Source organism: Capricornis sumatraensis, chromosome 10, assembly GCF_032405125.1.
Source record: "Capricornis sumatraensis isolate serow.1 chromosome 10, serow.2, whole genome shotgun sequence".
NCBI lineage: Eukaryota > Metazoa > Chordata > Mammalia > Artiodactyla > Bovidae > Capricornis > Capricornis sumatraensis.
In genome coordinates this window covers 29,213,515-29,232,084 of record NC_091078.1, presented here as the reverse complement: position 1 = coordinate 29,232,084, position 18,570 = coordinate 29,213,515, and the positions used below count along the sequence as shown (strand labels likewise).

At 41.6% G+C, this 18,570-nt stretch overlaps 1 protein-coding gene across 1 annotated transcript in view; it reads right to left on the bottom strand.

The window, feature by feature from the left end:
• ANK3 (ankyrin 3) overlaps nucleotides 1-18,570 on the bottom strand; it is a 375,510-nt gene that overhangs the window by 198,727 nt on the left and 158,213 nt on the right. Inside the window, exon 8 of the mRNA XM_068982038.1 lies at nucleotides 3,166-3,264. Coding sequence (XP_068838139.1) covers nucleotides 3,166-3,264 — 99 coding nt within the window. The remainder of the gene's footprint in view (nucleotides 1-3,165; nucleotides 3,265-18,570) is intronic.

Here is an 18,570-nt window from a genome sequence, read left to right as displayed (position 1 = left end):
CCTTTTCACCCACACACTGAGTAACCACTCACTCATTTCAGCAAGAGAGAAGGGAAGCTTTGATGAGGAGAACACAGAATAGTTGACATATTTGGGGTATGTACTATGTTTTCTTCCATACAGTCTGCCAGGAATTCAGTTTGTTCTCAAGTGACACCACCCGTCCACCCCAAGCAGGACAAGAATAGAAGAATGACTATTCTGTTTCTCTAAGTTTCTTCACATCCACACAGCACTCACATAACACAGGAGGAAAGCAACTCCACATTGGAACTGAGTTACTGGTAAAAAGGACTCTATATTTTGTTTAAAATAAGACAGGCTTTCAGAACAAGGAGGCAAAGTGGCATAGTTGAATTCGCCTATGTCCCGTATTCTGTACGTCTGATGCTTTTGTCCAGAAGTGTTCGTATGTTTCATTCTAGCCTCCCCCGTGACACCACGTGCCCCTTTAATACGGGACCTGGATTCCCTACATACCCCGTCCTCTTCCCGTTGTACCAAATAGAACAAGTAAGTGTTTGATAAATGATGCAAAATTACTGACAAGCAATTTTGCTGTTCTGGTGATTGATGACTGTATTGAGAGAGGGAGAAATATGGTCATTTCTAATCCACACACTGCATTAAAATCCAGCTGGATAGCCAAGTATAGCTATACAAGTTTCTCTCTTCTGCTCAGCTCCAGTATCCCTCTTCACTCTTCACAAAAATTTCTGTATTCACAAATGACCCTCTACCTCTACAGGTAACCAAGAGGCATTAAGCGATGATTATCTAACTTATTCTTTTTTGCAACTGCTCCTGTACTCAGCAGAACACCCCTGCCATTTAAAGCAACAGGGCTAGCCTATTGCTGATGGCTTCTTAGCAAATAACGCCAGGTCAATGCAATAAGACCTCTCTTCAATTTATTTCCCCAGTCAGACCCTCATCTTCCTTCATTCCTCTCTCCAGAAAGCTTGTTTCTTTTATGCTACATACAAAGCATAAAACTTTCAGGTTCAACAGTTACTAAGACAAAGAAGTCTGGTCTCCTGTCAAATACCCAGGGCTGGGCTATCTTCAAGTCAGAGTATACAACAGACAAATGATCAATCAGCCTCATGAGGACAGGGGAGGGGGCCTGTGGGCTTTCTCCATGACTTAGCCATGTCTGGCCCACAGTAGGCATTCAATAGTCATTAATTGCTTCAGTGAATACATGCAGTGAAAGATAAAGTACTGAACCAAGAAACTACAGGAACCAAGTCAGGGTTACTGGACCAGTTTTAGAAATATCAGGATTCTTGGAAAGAGGAACCATAGGATTGCAGGAGATACAATTACAAGACAGGGATAACTCTCCAAAACCCTTAGAGAGGAGGATATTTATAAGAGCACATTTTGCTCTTAAATGAAATGTTGAAAAAGAAAATCCCTGGTCAGAAGTTTAATGTTAACTGGAGCTCTGAATTATACAGGCACATCTCATTTTACTGTGCATTGCTTCATTGCTCTTTGCAGATACTGCATTTCTCTCTCTCTCTCTCTCTTTTTTTTTTTAAGTTGAAGGTTAGTGGCTACCCTCATCAGGCAAGGCCATTTTCCAACCGTATTTCCTCACTTTGTGTCACATTTTTGTGCTTCTTGCAACATTTCAAACTTTCTTCTGATTATATTTGTTATGATGATCTCTGGTCAGTGATTTTTATGTTACTATTGCAAAAAGATTATAACTTGCTAAAAGCTCCAACAGTAGTTAGGATTTTTTTTTTTTAGCAATAAAGTACTTTTTAATTTAAAGTATATACATTCTTAAGGACATAATGCTTTCACACAATAGACTATAATATGGTATAAACATCACTTTTATATACATTAGGAAGCCAAAAAAATTCCTGTGACTCGCCTTCTGGCAATACTGCTTCATCGCAGCGGTCTGGAACCAAAGCTGCAATGTCTCTGAGGTGTCCATCTACTAGTAATGGCTGGGGTTTATTTCTGGTCTACTTTATGCCAATACAGTTTACAAACATTAGCTTGATCACTGCAACAAGCCTTCAAGGAAACCATTAACCTTATTTTCAGATACAGACATTGGATGCAGAAGGTTACATCGCCTTGTCAAACTAAGTCAACCAGCTAAGCTCACTTTCTGGGATTCCAACTTGATTCCAAGTCTCACTTCTTTCTCCTCCCCACACAGTGCATCACACCAAACAATTAACCTGTCAAAACACCTGCCTAGACTGACCTGTGTTGAAAAAATTTGTTAAACTGTGGTTTAAAAAACCACAATATAAAACTGACTCCCCTAACCACTTTTAAATGCACAGGTAAGTAGTGTTACCGATATTCATGTTGTATAACATCTCTAAACCTTTATCTTACAATACTGACACTCAGCACCTCCCCACTTCCTTGTCCCTAAGCCTCCAGCAAGCGCCATTCTATTTCTGTTTCTATGTTTACCGTTGGTACCTCCTTAAGTGGGACCATACAGTATTTGTACGTTTGTGACTGGCTTCTGTCACTTAGCATAATGTTCTCAAGGCTCATTCATACTGGGGAATGTGACAGCATTTCCTTATAAGGCTGAATAACATTCCACTGTATGTACCTAGCGCATTTTCTATCTATGGATATTGGGTTGCTTCCACCTCTTGACTATTACATGGCTTCAAGATACTTCTTTCAATTGTTTGGGGGTGTATACACCCAAGTAGATGGCTGGATCATATGCTAGCTCTATTTTTAGTTTTTGGAGGAACCTCCACACTGTTTTCCATAGTGGCTGCACCATTTTACATTCCTACCAGCAGTGTGCGAAGGCAGACAGATCTGGTTTTAAATAAAACGTCAGTTTTAGTATCAAGCTGGCCCAATAGCTCTGTCTGCAGTATCAAGTAGTGATTAAATACTTACAAATTTAACTCCACAAAAACTCTGGACCTAAGCATTAGTTTCTATAATTAAATCCCAGTACTGTTTAAATGTATATTAAAGCTTTATAAATGGGGATCATTATCCCATTATAAGAAGAATCAGCTTAGCAGTCATTTTCTAAGAGACTACAACAAAGGAGAGAACAAAGCCAGGGCTGAGCCAGCAACAAAGGTATTCGTAGAAGCAGACCTGCTTCCTGAAAACAAGCATAAGCAAGTACATAAGTTGCACCCTCACCCTTGTTTTGGCGTCGATTTTAGCTCCTCGGTCAAGCAGTAATTTTACCATGTTGGCATTTCCTCTTTTTGATGCAACATGTAGAGGAGTGATGTCATTCTGTGGAAGAACAGAAACAGAAAGTACAGTGTTATTATTTTGAGTTCAAGCAAATATTGCTTCCCAGCCTTCTCCAACATCTCACATTTCTCTTATGTTATTTTTTTTAAAAAATATTCACTGTGAACAGAATGCTTCCCAACATCTTTATCTGATGGTAATTTTACTCAGAATGAGACCACCTCAAAGGGATGAGTTTTAAGGGACACTCTCAGTGGGGGTAGGGCCCAAGTTTATTTCATTTGTTTGATGGGATGGTGATGGTTTTTGTTCTAACATCCTGTGCCTTTAAGTCAATCTGTTTTCCTATAAATGTGAATGATGCATGCTGGCTACTGAATGGTTGACTAAATGGTCGATTAGTCAGCTGAGACGCAGTGCAAGGGTGTCATGTTACTCAGAACCAGCTCTAGGTCATCTGAGTGCACGCTGTCAAGGAGAGACAAGAATAACTCAAACTGGGAAATTCGTCAGTGTCCCACATGGTCACAGGGCTTCCCATGCACAATGGGCTTAAAAGTGTTCACAGGCACTTATTGGCAATTTCACAGAAAACTACTATGTTGATTAAAACAAACAAACAAACAAAAAAACTACTTTTGAGGACAGATGTATCGTCAGGACAATCTGACTTTCCGATCACGATTCCCTGGGTACCACAGTTTTCCTCCATGTATCTGACAGGTTCTGTGACTGTTTCCAGACTGTCAAGGAAATATGTGTACACAGTGAAAACATTCTCTGTTTTGGCTCCTTCTTCTTGATTGGCAACAATATGGGTTTAAGGTCTGCAATTCACAGAAGTCAATTACATGATAAATGAACTAGGCTCATAAGTATTTACATTCCTGTCATGTGATAGCAAATACAAAATAATAGCTACCCGGTATTGATTAATTTCCTATGAATTATGCAGTTTTAAACTTTTTACTCTCTCATTGAGTTTTCATAATCCTCACAATATCACATATAATCTGAATCACAATGTCCATTCTACAGATTAGAAACAGCTAGCAAAACTAGGATCCAAATTAAAAGATGACTTAAAGTAATGGCTTCCCTGGAGGCTCAGATGGTAAAAAATCTGCCTGCAATGCAGGAGACTCAGGTTCAATTCACGCTTTTGAAAAAAATATTTCATAGTGAAAATTTTCAAAAAGACCAAAGTCTGAGAGAAAGGCACAGTGAGCTAGCTTAATGCACTCAACACTCTGGCTCAGTAATCATCAAACGTTTGCCAATATTATTCCTTCTATATTCTCTACTATATTTTTCTGACTGAAGGGGTTGGAGAGTAGAAAGAAAATCCTGGGCATCATTTTATTTCACCCACAAATACCATAACATAATTTAATTATCTCGTAAAGATAAGGATATTTATAAACAAGTAAAACTTGTACTGCAATTTGTCATTATACCTAAGTACAAATAATTCCTTCGAAACACCAAGATCTCTTCAATGTTTAAATCATCTCAGTGGAGTTGTTCAAATAGAAGATACACATCTTGGGGCCTCCCTGGCAGTCCAGTGGTTAGGATTCTGTGCTTCCACTGCACGGGGGTGCAGGTTGGATCCCTGTTTGGGGAACTAAGATCCTGCAAGCTGTGTGGCCAAATATTTTCTCAAAAAGTAAAAAGAAAATCCAAAAGAACCTTTGGATATTAGAAGAAGAGGGCTTGCGAGATGTGTGGACACAGATCAATGGAGAAAAATCAACTGTTTAAACAAAAAGAAGATCCACAAGCCGCATTAGGTTGAAATATACCTTCAGTTTCTTTGAATCTCCGCAGGTGCCCTACTCCACTTTTGATTTTCCATGCCCAGGTATTTTCTGGAAAAACTGGGTGGTTTATTGTGTAGAGTTTTCTACATTTTAGATTTGGCTGGCTGACTGCATCCTTACGGAGTGTTATCACTTTTTTTTAATTTTCTATGAACTTTCCTAGTTAAATACTTTATATTATTATACATTCTCACATCTGAACAACTGTTTATCTTATTATTCTTAGGTGCTATTGCATAAATCAGTTCCATAATAATTAGTTCATTAAATCAAAGAAGGAGAAAGAGATCTGAATAAACCAAATGTGGCTTAGTAATGTTGGTGGGGAGTGGACAGGCTTAATATTGCCCTAGACCAAGCGGTAGCACACCTTTTCTGCAAAGGGCCAGATAGCAAATGTTTCTGGCTTTGCAGGTCATACCACTTGTACTGCAATTTGTCAGCATTGCCTTTGGAGTGATAAAGCGGCCCCATGCAATAGGCATAGAGATGGGAGTGACTGTGTTCCAATAAAACTTTATTTATAAAACAGCTGGCAAGCTGGATTTGGCCTGTAGGCAGTAGTTGGTTGACCTGTGCTCTAGACTCATCAGCTTGTGGTTGAAGGTTTCAATGGTGAATAACAGGTGACAAGTGTTAGTCACTCAGTTGTGTCTGACTCTTTGTGACCCCATGGACTGTAGCCTGCTGGCTCCTCTGTCCATGGAATTCTCCAGGCAAGAATACTGGAATGGGTAGCCATTCCCTTCTCCAGGGGCTCTTTCCGATCCAGGGATTGAATCCAGGCAAAGGAAGTAAAACTATATAGGCTGTGCCTTGCATGTACTTTGGCACTCTTTGGTGCAGATGATTTGGGGTATGAATGAAGTTGGCAGAAAGAAACTTCCTGATGACTTTTCTGATGGTCTTACTTGTCTCTAGCAGAGACATTACTTTGCCAACAAAGGTCCATCTAGTCAAGGCTATGGTTTTTCCAGTGGTCATGTATGGATGTGAGAGTTGGACTGTGAAGAAAGCTGAGTGCCAAAGAATTGATGCTTTTGAATTGTGGTGTTGGAGACGACTCTTGAGAGTCCCTTGGACTGCAAGAAGATCCAACCAGTCCATTCTAAAGGAGATCGGTCCTGGGTGTTCATTGGAAGGACTGATGTTGAAGCTGAAACTCCAATACTTTGGCCACCTGATTCAAAGAGTTGACTCACTGGAAAAGACCCTGATGCTGGGAGGGATTGGGGGCAGGAGGAGAAGGGGATGACAGAAGATGAGATGGCTGGATGGCATCACTGACTCGATGGACAGGACATGAGTCTGATAAACTCCGGGAGTTGGTGATGGACAGGGAGGCCTGGTGTGCTGCGATTCATGGGGTTGCAAAGAGTCGGACACAACTGAGCGACTGAACTGAACTGAACTGAACTTGTCTCTGTTATCTGAGTACAAGTATATAAATGAATCAAGCAGCGCTGTGGAGGAATTGTAGGCCTGAGACAGGAAATGGAACATCAGGTTAGGTCTATAGGAAACAGGAGAGCTTACTGAGCTCAAAGTGAGATATGACACGAAGACCTCATCACTCTCAGCACGAGTCAGGGCTGACATGCTATTTCCCTTTAAAAATGTGTCCCTGCCTGGTGGAGAAGGACTTAATTAACCTTTATCACAAGTAGGCTAATTTTAGTGAGAGGAAGAGCTCTATTTCTAATTTTGCTCTCTTCCATATTCATGGACTCTCTCTTATGGTGATGCGTAGATGTCAAAACGGTGCCTTGAAATTCAAACTCCCACTTTTTTCTACACCTTTCTGACCCCTCCTAGAGGAATACTTTATATTTCTATAGCACTTAGAAAGTGTTTAAAATTACTTGTGTAATTTCATTTTACCTTCACAACCATCTATTGAAGTAAGACACGTATCATTAATCCCATTTGATACATAAACTGAGGAATAGATCTGGTGGGGAATCTGCATATTAAGAGACAGCTAATGAGAGGCAGAATCAGAATTCAGTTTCCTAGACCCTCCGAGGCGGGGTGTGGGAGTGTGTGTATCTTCAGTCAGAGATCATAATAGCTTTGCTTAAAGACTATGTTTTTCAACTCTGTCCAGTGGAGCTTCTAAAGGAAATGCATACTTTTGTACTCCTGAGTCAGGCAGTGACCTCTTCTGTCCATTAGGAACAAGTCAAAAGGAGAGTGGGACCTTTGGACGGTCAACAGGACGTTTCTGTCTAGGTTCCTCAGTTAACCAGTAAAGAGCTTTCATGTCCTACTAGGCACCAGGCCCAGTGTTGCATTTCCATTACGCAAGTGAACCACAACATTATGGAATCCCAACAAACCAAGAGTCCAACGATATGAGAGATAAAGAGGCTTGTTTAGGAGACCTCACTAGTGGCTCAGGAAATGTGAACAACGTGCCTGCTTTCTGGGATGCAGGCTGCCTGTATGTATGAGGAACCTTCAAATCTACCACTGAGGCCGGAGACAGAGGAGCCCCACATGGAGCAGCTGGCGTCTGTCTCCTGTGGACAGACACTCCAGGATGAAGATAATAGCAGGAGGGAGGAGAAGCTGAGCCCTGTCTGGGAAAAGATAAGAGACCACATATTCCTCATTCTTGAGATCAAGGAAACCTTCCCAACTACACATGCACAGAAAGGCTCTTTGGGGGCCAAAAGGGAAGGGCTACCAACCCATAGTAGGCAATGTCAACCTTCCCACAGTCCTCTTCACTAGAGTCCACCTTGGCTAAGAGAGGCATGCACACACAGGGGAGGACCCTGACTTAAACCAAATATGGACTCAGAGCCGGTCAAAGCAAGACTGGCTAGAGGAAACCCAGGAGAAATGCCCCAGAAAAGTGATCCAAACCACCAAAAAAAGGTGCAACACTTTCTGAATTCACCTGTGAGTCTATTCACACGCACTCTTTTCCTTCCTAATACACACTTATTTAGGTGCTTCCCTGGTGGCTCAGATGGTAAAGAATATGCCTGCAATGCAGGTGACTCGAGTTCGACCCCTGGGTTAGGAAGATCCCTTGGAAAAGGAAATGGCAACCCACTCTAATATTATGCCTGGGAAATCCCATGGACAGAAGGGCCTGGTGGGCTACAGTCCACGGGGTCACAGAGAGTCAGACATGACTTAGCAACTAAACCACCACCACCTACTGTTTCACGACTTTCTCTTTGTGGAAATTCATTTCTACAAAGACAACGGGCCAGTGCCTTGTCACTGGCTATTGGTCATCATGATCTAGCGACTAGGACTCAGCATTCTCACTGCCGCGGCCTGACTTCAACCTCTGACCAGGAAACTGAAATCCTGCTGCTGAATACTAAGGCCAGCCTTAGATCACAACCACAGATACAAGGCCGAGGTTAGTTCCCATGGTAGAAAAGGCATGGATCCTGAGACAGCCCCAGGTCTGAGGCCGAGACACACGACCTAAGAGTGAAGCAGACCCAGAATGAGAGAGCCCTCATCCCCACAGGAGCCCAGCCTAGTGTAAGAGGCAGCTGTGGTCAGCTCCTGAGGTGGCACAGGAGCTTGGTCAGTGTTGAACTCTGTGTACGAGCGTGCAAGGAGAGCTGAGTGCAGAGCACGCCAACCAAGGAAGATCCCTGACTTGCTGGGCCCACTTCAGCATAAGGCGATGCAGTCCCCTCTAGTGGGAGGTGAAGCCCGTGGTGCAGACAAAACGCAATCTAGATCAACTCTGGACTCAACTGGTTTATCTGGCCACATCTACAGCCTGATGGAAGAAGAAGCATGCCTGTTTCCAGGTATGGATATTTCCCTCAGTGTCTGCAGAGCATCTACATTCTATCCAGCAGAACAGATGAACACGTGCATCAGAAGTCAAGGAGTTTCTGTCAAATGGAAACACTCAAGAAGAAAACCACACTATCAAAAATGAAGCATTCCCAACCTAAAGGCCCACTGACAGATGAATGGATAAAGAATACGTGGTACATATATACAATGGAATACCAATAAAGTATGTTAACTCATATATATGGAATTTAGAAAGACAGTAGCGACGACCCTGTATGCAAGACAGCAAAAGAGACACAGATGTAAAGAACAGACTTTTGGACTCTGTGACAGAAGGCGAGGGTGGGATGATACGAGAGAATAGCATTGAAACATGTATATCACCATATGTGAAATAGATGACAAGTGCAAGTTCAATGCATGAAGCAGGGCACTCAAAGCTGGTGCTCTGGGACAACCCAGAGGGATGGGGTGGGGAGGGCGGTGGGAGGAGGGTTCAGGATGGGGGGACACACGTGCACCTGTGGCTGATTCATATTGATGTGTGGTGAAAACCACCACAATATTGTAAAGTAATTAACCTCCAATTAAACTAAATAATAAAAAAAAAAAGACGTGGTACATATATACAATGGAATACTACTCAGCCATAAAAAATAAAACAATGCCGTTTCTAGCAACATGGATGGTTATCATACTACGTGAAGATTATCACACTAAGTGAAGTAAGTCAGGCAGAGAAAGACAAATACCACATGATTATCATTTATATGTGAAATCTAAAAAATGATACAAACAAACTTGTTTGAAAACAGGCTCACAGACGTCAAAAAAAAAACTTGAGGTTATTAAAAGGGAAAGGTGGAGGATGGGATAAATTATTAGCTTTGGATTAACATATACACACTACTATATATAAAATAGAAAATAAAGAAGGACCTAGTGCATAACACAGGGAACTCTGCTCAATATTCTGTGATAACCAATATGGGAAAAGAATCGAAGAAAGAATGGATATTTGTAAATCTCAATCACATTGCTGTACACCTGAAACTAACACAATATTATAAATCAACTACACTCCAATATAAAATAAAAATTAAATTAGGAAAATAAAATTAAGAAGAAATGAAGCATTTCTTTGACGGACTTATCAGTAAATTACACAGCTGTGTGGAGAATCAGTGAAATGAAAGAAAGACGCACTGGTTTGAACACTCCAAACTGAAACACAAAGGGAAAAAGAATGGAAAGTAAGAATGGAGCCCACAGGAGCTGTGGGATGATACAGGACAGCGGACTGGAATCACGTAAGGAGCAGAGAGAAAATAAAGCAGAAGAAATACCCGAAGAGATCATGGTCAAGAATTATCTCAAAGCAATGAAATACATTAAGCCACACCTGTATGGATTTATATTCTCATCTGTATAATGGATATAACACCTCCGGTGCCTCCATCACAGAACTGCCAAGGGGACAAACGACGTAAATCACATGGAAAGGAAAAGGGAAACTCACTGGTATTTCATATCTCTTATCTCATTTAACTCCCACAAAAACCTTAATAAGAGGCACTAATACTTTTTTCTTTATGTTACAGATGAGGAGACTAAAACCCAAACAAATCAAAATAACTTGTCAAAAGGTCACAAAGGTGCAGTAATTTGACTCTTAAGTTCATGATTCCCTTGCTAGACTAGACCATGCTGCCCCTGAGCTTCTAAGCAGCGTAAACACAATTAATTCTTACTATCAGTGCTTTTCTGGAGTACCTCACAGTGTACTAAGAGATGGAGTGTATTGTGGTCAGGATATTCAGGAGCTGAGAGCTAATATTCTAAAGCCAGACTGCTTAGATTCATATCCCAGGCCTGCTCCATACCAGCTGCATAAGCTTAGGAAAGTGTATTTAATTTTTCTGTATCTGCAAAATTAGGTAATGATAATATTGATATCTATACTATAGAATCATCATGAGCATTAAGTTAGTTAATAAGCACAGTCTTAAGAATGGTGCATGGCATTTATTAAACACAAGCGCCACCTATTACATCATCATAGAGACATTTAAAGATACATGAGATGACCGCATCTCACAAAGACATTATGAAATAGTTTGGGTAGAAAAGACATGCAGACCCTAACCTATTGGTGAACTCTAGGAAGGTGCTATCACCATCCCATCACCATAAAACCCGACATTGCGAGCTACGCAGCGGAGCAGTTCTCCTGGGTTCCCTTGCCCTGCTGCTCTCCACCCGGGTGCCCTTTCCCAATAAAAGCTCTTGCTTTGTCAGCACATGTGTCTCCTCAGACAATTCATATGCGAGTGTTAGACAAGAGCCCAGTTTCGGGCCCTGGAAGGGGTCCCCGTTCCTGCAACAAATGGTGACTCTGGCGGGGACTCCTCTTCGCTGAGACTGACATCCTGACCACTCGGGGTACTCAGGGGCCAGCTTGCCTGCCAATGGACCAGACCCAGCGGCCGCAACTGGGACCCTTTTGTCCCTGGTCTCTTCCTGATGCGGACAACTGGCCAGAGTGCCCCGACCGGTAAGGAACAAGAGACTTTACTGACCTCTCTTCCCTTCCCTCTCTCTTTCCTCTCCTTGACCCTTCCTATCCTTCCCTGTTTTTCTAGTCCCCCAGTCCTGGACGCAGGAATCTGGTCGAAGGGCTCTCAGTCTGAGCTGAGGATTGGAGACTGATCCCCTCCTCTTGGCAGAGAACTCGAATTCTGGTTCTGATTTCTGGTAGGGCCGAGTTCCAGTCCTCCCTTCTCTGGAGGCCCAGAGAAAAGTCCCATAACGCCTGGGCATCTGTAGGTGGCAGGAGACGTCTGTAAGGCCACCCCTTTCGCCCCTCCGCTCGCCTCCTCCTCCTTCTTTCAACCTGGCTTCCTTTCCTCCCTTGAAATCTTTGATGTTAGTACTTGGATCTGAAGTTCTGTGTCTCTATAGGAGGTTTTCTGAGAGACTGTACTCTTGTATTTAAGGGCTTCCCTGGTGGTGCAGAGGTTAAAGCGTCTGCCTGAAATGTGAGAGACCTGGGTTCGATCCCTGGGTCGGGAAGGTCCCCTGGAGAAGGAAATGGCAACCCACTCCAGTATTCCTGCCTGGAGAATCCCATGGATGGAGGAGCTTGGTGGGCTACAGTCCACGGGTGGCAAAGAGTTGGACAAGACTGAGCGACTTCACTTTCACTTTCAGGAAGCTGCTAAAATCGGCAGTTCTTAGGATGGATGCAAAAGTGGTACAGAGTGTGGGCCGAATCTGCGAAACTTCAGAAGGCCTGTGGCTGAGCTCAGCAGCAAAAGAGAGGCAGGGGTGCTGTAGCTGATGGCGACACATGTAGTATTTAACTTGATATGTGACAGGACCTAAGGGAAACATGTGAGTGCCATGTTGAAAAACAGGGACCTGCACAAAACAGCTCCCTCTGCTGGGAAACAGTGGAATTGCTGGCTTATCTCTTCTCTCAATTCTCACTGCAAAACCAAGCTGAACAGGAGCCAAGTTCCTTTACAAAATAGTCACCAAAACAAGATCGTTTCTGCAACTCCCCAAAGTGAATTCATCTCCATTTGCTATGTTACTATGCTATTTGCTAGGCTGTAATAAACAGCAGACTTTTCATTTCATTTAAATGTATTAAGGGCAGTTGGTTACTGATCTCCTCCAACCTCGCCCCTTTCTCTCTTTTTCTTAAAAAATGGCAGGGGTGGTTATCACTGAGTGACAGAATAAGTGGATGGCATCACTCAAAGTTTTCGACATAGTAAGAGATGGTGATTCTTTTAGTTTAGTTCCCTGATATGGCTGAAATTGAAAACAAATTCTACATTAATTAAATGTTGAGAGGGAATCTGATACCTTCTTCTAATTCTTCCCATTTATATTAAGTTTCACCTCTAAGTTATTACTAGGTTTAAAAATTTCAAAGAACAAACAAGATTTCCGAAGATGAAGGCTTCAATGTGCTAATGACTTGTATTTAAGACACACATCTTAAGATTTGTATGTTTTCTCATTCTATTCTCTTGTACTTCATCCTTATTTCCTAGTGTAAACAGCAACAAGAAAAAGAAAATGATGAGTAAACGAATCACAGAGAAAGCACCAAAAGACATTTAAGCAAGGCTCGCCAGCATCCTTTTTTGTCTCATAGATGCCTATCTTTTGAAAAGTCTTTTAGCTTCTGAGAGAAGCAGCTGAAGGAGAACAGCACGTGCCACCCCCAAATAGGCCTCTTTGACTTAAGGACTGTATTGAGCTCTCTGTTCTGCTCTTCTCTAAAAACGGGGCACACATTTCCCTTTGTAAAGGTGTCTCCTCTCCCTTTCCAGGAAGAGGAGAATGCCTCTTAATCAACAGAGATGATCTGAGTTTAATCTGCCTAACAGAGCTTACTAAACTACTCTTCCTTTTCAATAGCACTCCATGTACCCAATACCCTGCATATATTTACCTTCCCACAATTTACCACCCCTAGAACTCAAGCCCCCTTTCCTTTATCTTGTCACTTTCTCATTGTTAAAATGGCATATAAGCCTCCAGAGTTTAATTGCCCCCTTTGGGTCTTCACTTCTTTTCTGTGAAGGCTTCTATTAACATACATAACCTTCATCTGGTTAATCTGTCTTTTGTCCATTTAATTTGCAGAACTCCAGAAACTAAACCTAGGAGGGTAGAGGAAAATATTTTTCTCCTTCCTCTCTAAGATCACATCTACTGATCTCCAGGCAAAGAACAGGTACTCAATGCATGTTTGATAAGTGATAGATTTTGATACAATGTTGGAAAAAAATACAGAATTGAAGTTGTTCCCTTTAATTTCCTTGAGATATAAAAATACTTTTTCGTAAAATTTTGTAAGGGAACACATTTTGTCACCCCAAAATGTGTCTCTTTGGCATGCAGATTTCTTTCAAGCTGCAAACAATCAAGGCCCAGGAAGAACCTTTGACCTTCCCCCTAACTGTCTAAAAGAAATTATATAGAGGGACTTCCCAGGTGGTGCTGTGACTGAGACTCCAGGCTCCCAGTACGGGTGGTCCTGGTTCTAGATCCCATATGCCTCAACTAAAGATCCTGTGTGCTGCAACCTAGACCCTGTAGCCAAATAAATAATCAATAATTTTTTTTTAAGTAGAAGAATTTAGATAGAGGGCCTATTCCTTGATATAGCTATCACTAGATAATTGAAAAGAACATGGGTTAGATGCGGTATAGGGATACCATACCACAAGAGAAAACTCTACACATGGACATCACCGGCTGGTCAATACCGAAATCAGATTGATTATATTCTTTGCAGCCAAAGATGGAGAAGCTCTATACAGTCAGTAAAAACAAGACAAGGAGCTGACTGTGGCTCAGACCATGAACTCCTTATTGCCAAATTCAAACTTAGATTGAAGAGTAGGGAAAACCACTAGACCATTCAGGTATGACCTAAATCAAATACCTTACAATTATACAGTGGAAGTGATGAATAGATTCAAGGGATTAGATCTGATAGACAGAGGGCCTGAAGAACTATGGACAGAGGTTCCTGACATTGTACAGGAGGCACGGATCAAGACCAACCCCAAGAAAAAGAATTGCAAAAAGGCAAAATGATTGTCTGAGGAGGACTTACAAATAGCTGTGAAGAGAAGTTAAAGGCAAAAGAGAAAAGGAAAGATATACCCATTTGAATGTGAGTTTCAAAGAATAGCAAGGAGAGATAAGAAAGCCTCCTTCAGTGATCAATGCAAAGAAATAGAGGAAAACAATAGAATGGGAAAGACTAGAGATCTTTTCAAGAAAATTAGGAATACAAAGGGAACATTTCATGCAAAGATGGGCACAATAAAGGAAAGAAATGGAATGGACCTAACAGAAGCAGGAGATAATAAGGTGGCAAGGTGAGGTGGCAAGAATATACAGAAGAACTATACAAAAAAGATCTTCATGATCCAGATAATCACGATAGTATGATCACTCACCTAGAGCCAGATATCCTGGAATGCAAAGTCAAGTGGGCCTTAGGAAGCATCACTATGAACAAAGCTTAGTGGACATGATGGAATTCCAGATCAAATCCTAAAAGATGATGCTGTGAACGTGCTGCACTCAATATGCCAACAAATTTGGAAAACTCAGCAGTGGCCACGGGACTGGAAAAGGTCAGTTTTTATCCCAATCCCAAAGAAAGGCAATGCCAAAGAATGCTCAAACTACTGTACAATTGCACTCATCTCAGCAAAGTAATGCTCAAAATTCTCCAACCCAGGCTTCAACAGTCCATGAACTGTGAACTTCCAGATGTTCAAACTGGATTTAGAAAAGGCAGAGGAACCAGAGATCAAATTGCCAACATCCATTGGATCATCAAAAAAGCAAGACTGTTACAGAAAAAATCCACTTCTGCTTTATTGACTATGCCGAAACCTTGACTGTGTGGACCACCACAAAATGTGGAAAATTCTTAAACAGAGGGGAATACCAGACCACCTGACCTGCCTCTTGAGACATCTGTATGCAAGTTAGGAAGCAACCGTTAGAACTGGACATGAAACAACAGACTGGTTCCAAATAGGAAAAGGAGTATGTCAAGGCTGTATATTGTCACCCTGCTTATTTTACTTCTATGCAGAGTACATCATGAGAAACGCTGGGCTGGAGGAAGCACAAGCTGGAATCAAGATTGCCGGGAGAAATATCAATAAACTCAGATATGCAGATGACACCACCCTTATGGCAGAAAGTGAAGAAGAACTAAAGAGTCTCTTGATGAAAGTGAAAGAGGAGAGTGAAAAAGGTGGCTTAAAGCTCAACATTCAGAAAATGAAGATCATGGCATCTGGTCCCATCACTTCATGGGAAATAGATGGGGAAGCAATGGAAACAGTGAGAGCCTTTATTTTTGGGGGCTCCAAAATCACTGCAGATGGTGCAGCCATGAAATTAAAAGACGCTTGCTCCTTGGAAGAAAAGTTATGGCCAACCTAGAAAGCATATTAAAAAGCAGAGACATTACTTTGCCAACAAAGGTCCATCTAGTTAAAGCTATGGTTTTTCTAGTAGTCATGGATGGATGTGAAAGTTGGGCTATAAAGAAACCTGAGCACTGAAGAACTGATGCTTTTGAACTGTGGTGTTCGAGAAGACTCTTGAGAGTCCCTTGGACAGCAAGGAGATCCAACCAGTCCATCCTAAAGGAAATCAGTCCTGAATATTCATTGGAAGGACTGATGCTGAAGCTCCAATACTTTAGCCATCTGATGCGAAGAACTGACTCATTTGTAAAGACCCTGATGCTGAGAAAAGATTGAAGGTGGGAGGAGAAAGGGATGACACAGGATGAGATGGTTGGATGGCATCACTGACTCAATGGACATGGGTTTGAGTGAACTCTGGGAGTTGGTGATGGACAGGGAGGCCTGGCGTGCTGCAGTCCATGGGGCTGCAAAGAGTCGGACACAACTGAGTGACTGAACTGAACTGAACTGTGGTATGGGGAAACTCAGTAGGGCCTAGAGATCAGAGTCCACTCTGTATCCTATTTTCTCTGCCTAGTCCACCAAACACTTGTTTACCAAACATTTAAATTTTCATCTCCATGTGAATTGTCTTTCTCCCTGCTGAAGTCCCTAACCCCTACTCCCAGCTCCCTCTTTGGTCTTAAGATGATATTTAAAGTGAGAATTTCATCCATTTTGGCAAGTATCTCAGTTTTCCTGGCTCTTCCATGTACACGTGTTATTAAACTTTTGTTTGATTTCCTCCTATTAATCTGTCTCATGTCAGTTTAATTTTTAGTCCAGCCAGAAGAACCTCAGAAGGATAGAGGAAAATTTCTTCCTCCCTGACAACTGCAAGTCTTCTCGGATACTTTATTTTTATAGTAGGTGTACTGAGATATAAGTCACATACCATAAAGCTGACCATTTTAAAGTGTGCGATTCAGCGTTTTTTTCGTGTATTCACAAAGTTGTGCAGCCATAGTATCAACTTAGAACATTTTCATCTTTCTGTTAGAAAAAGAAAAAACATGCCTCAAACAGAGCACCTGTGCTGAGACCCATCAAGACTTAGAAGTGAAGTCACTCAGTCGTGCCCGACTCTTTGCGATCCCATGGACAGTAGCCTGCACCAAGCTCCTCTGACCACGGGATTTTCTAGGCAAGAGTACTGGAGTGGTTTGCCGTTTCCTTCTCCACAGAATCTTCCCGACCTAGGGATCGAACCCAGGTCTCCCGCATTGTAGACAGACGCTTTACTGTCTGAGCCACCGGGGAAGTCCTAACTAATTGTAGTTCAGTGTCTCCCAGGAACGTGACCTTGAACTAGTCAGTCTGGAATTACCTGGTCAGCACTAGGGAGGTAATCTGCCTAACGGACGCCTTCTCCCAAAGGAAGGTGAGCTTGCCTGGAACAATCCACTCTGCTAGAAACATCCTTTTCCCACCCCGTTCTGCCTATCAATGTCTTTCTTTCTCTACAGCTCCTGGGAGCACTTTTCTACATGTTAGATGGGATGCTGACTGAGTCATGAATTGTTGCCGAATAAAGGCAATTAAATCTTCAAATTTACTCAGTTGAATCATGTTTTTTAACAATCACTGAAAGAAACCCCATATAAACAGTCACTTTTTCTGTCCCCTCAACCTGCTGGCAACCACTAATTTACCTTCTGTCTCTATGGATTTTCTGACTTCAAACACTTTATACAAATGGAATCATACAATATGTGGCCTTTTGTGTCTGGCTTCTACTTAGCATGTTTTCAACCTTCATCCATGCTGTAATATGTATCAATACCTCCTTTTTTGTTTTTATAAGAATGCCTGACTTTTTCTTGCCTTAAGAAATCCATAAAGCAACATGGAGGCGAGATAGGGGAGAGACAGAATGAGAATTTGGGCTTACAAGGTCCTACTGTATAGAATTGGGAATTATATTCAATATCCTATGATAAACCATAATGGAAAAGAAAATGAAAAAACATGTCACTTTGCTGTACAAAATAAATTAACAACATTGTTAATCAACTATACTTCAATTTTTTAAAAAATTAAAAAAAATAATCCATAAAACACATGCAAACAAATGATTCTTTCAGTGATAAGGATTTGAGATTTCAAGGATATATCCAGGAATATTTCAAACAATGGAATATAAGGTAAGAAAAGATCCTGGCCTTCACAGTCTAATATAGAAGTAGGTGTTTTCTAACAGCAACAAAACTCAACTTTAGGTGGCCTATTATCAACACAAGTATAAATACACTCAGAAACGCCCCTTATACTATAATCATTATTATTAAGATGACCACCACTGTTAGACCAGTTTTCTCTTGCTTCATCAAGCTCTAATGAAATGAAATAGCCTTTTTGGATTCAGGCTTTTTCTCTTCTCTAGATTTCCTAACTGCTCGCTCAGTCTACATCAACTCTCTGTCTCTGTGCTTTATGGATAAGAAGATTAAGTCCACACAGGTCTTGCTGAGACTGACACTGAGATATTGACGTCACCGACATTTCCTTAGCCCCACTCCCCAGAGAGACCAATCAAACTCCATCAGAGTAGATGCCAGACAGTGCTGGGCCCTCCCAGAAAGTGGTAGCAAATGCTTGGATATTGGATGTTTGTTGTGAAATAGGCTCTGAATGTTTGGATCTTTTCTGCTCTGAAGACCTCAAGTGATTCATTTATTTTTTCCTAAGGATTATATGAGACTGTGTATCATTAATAC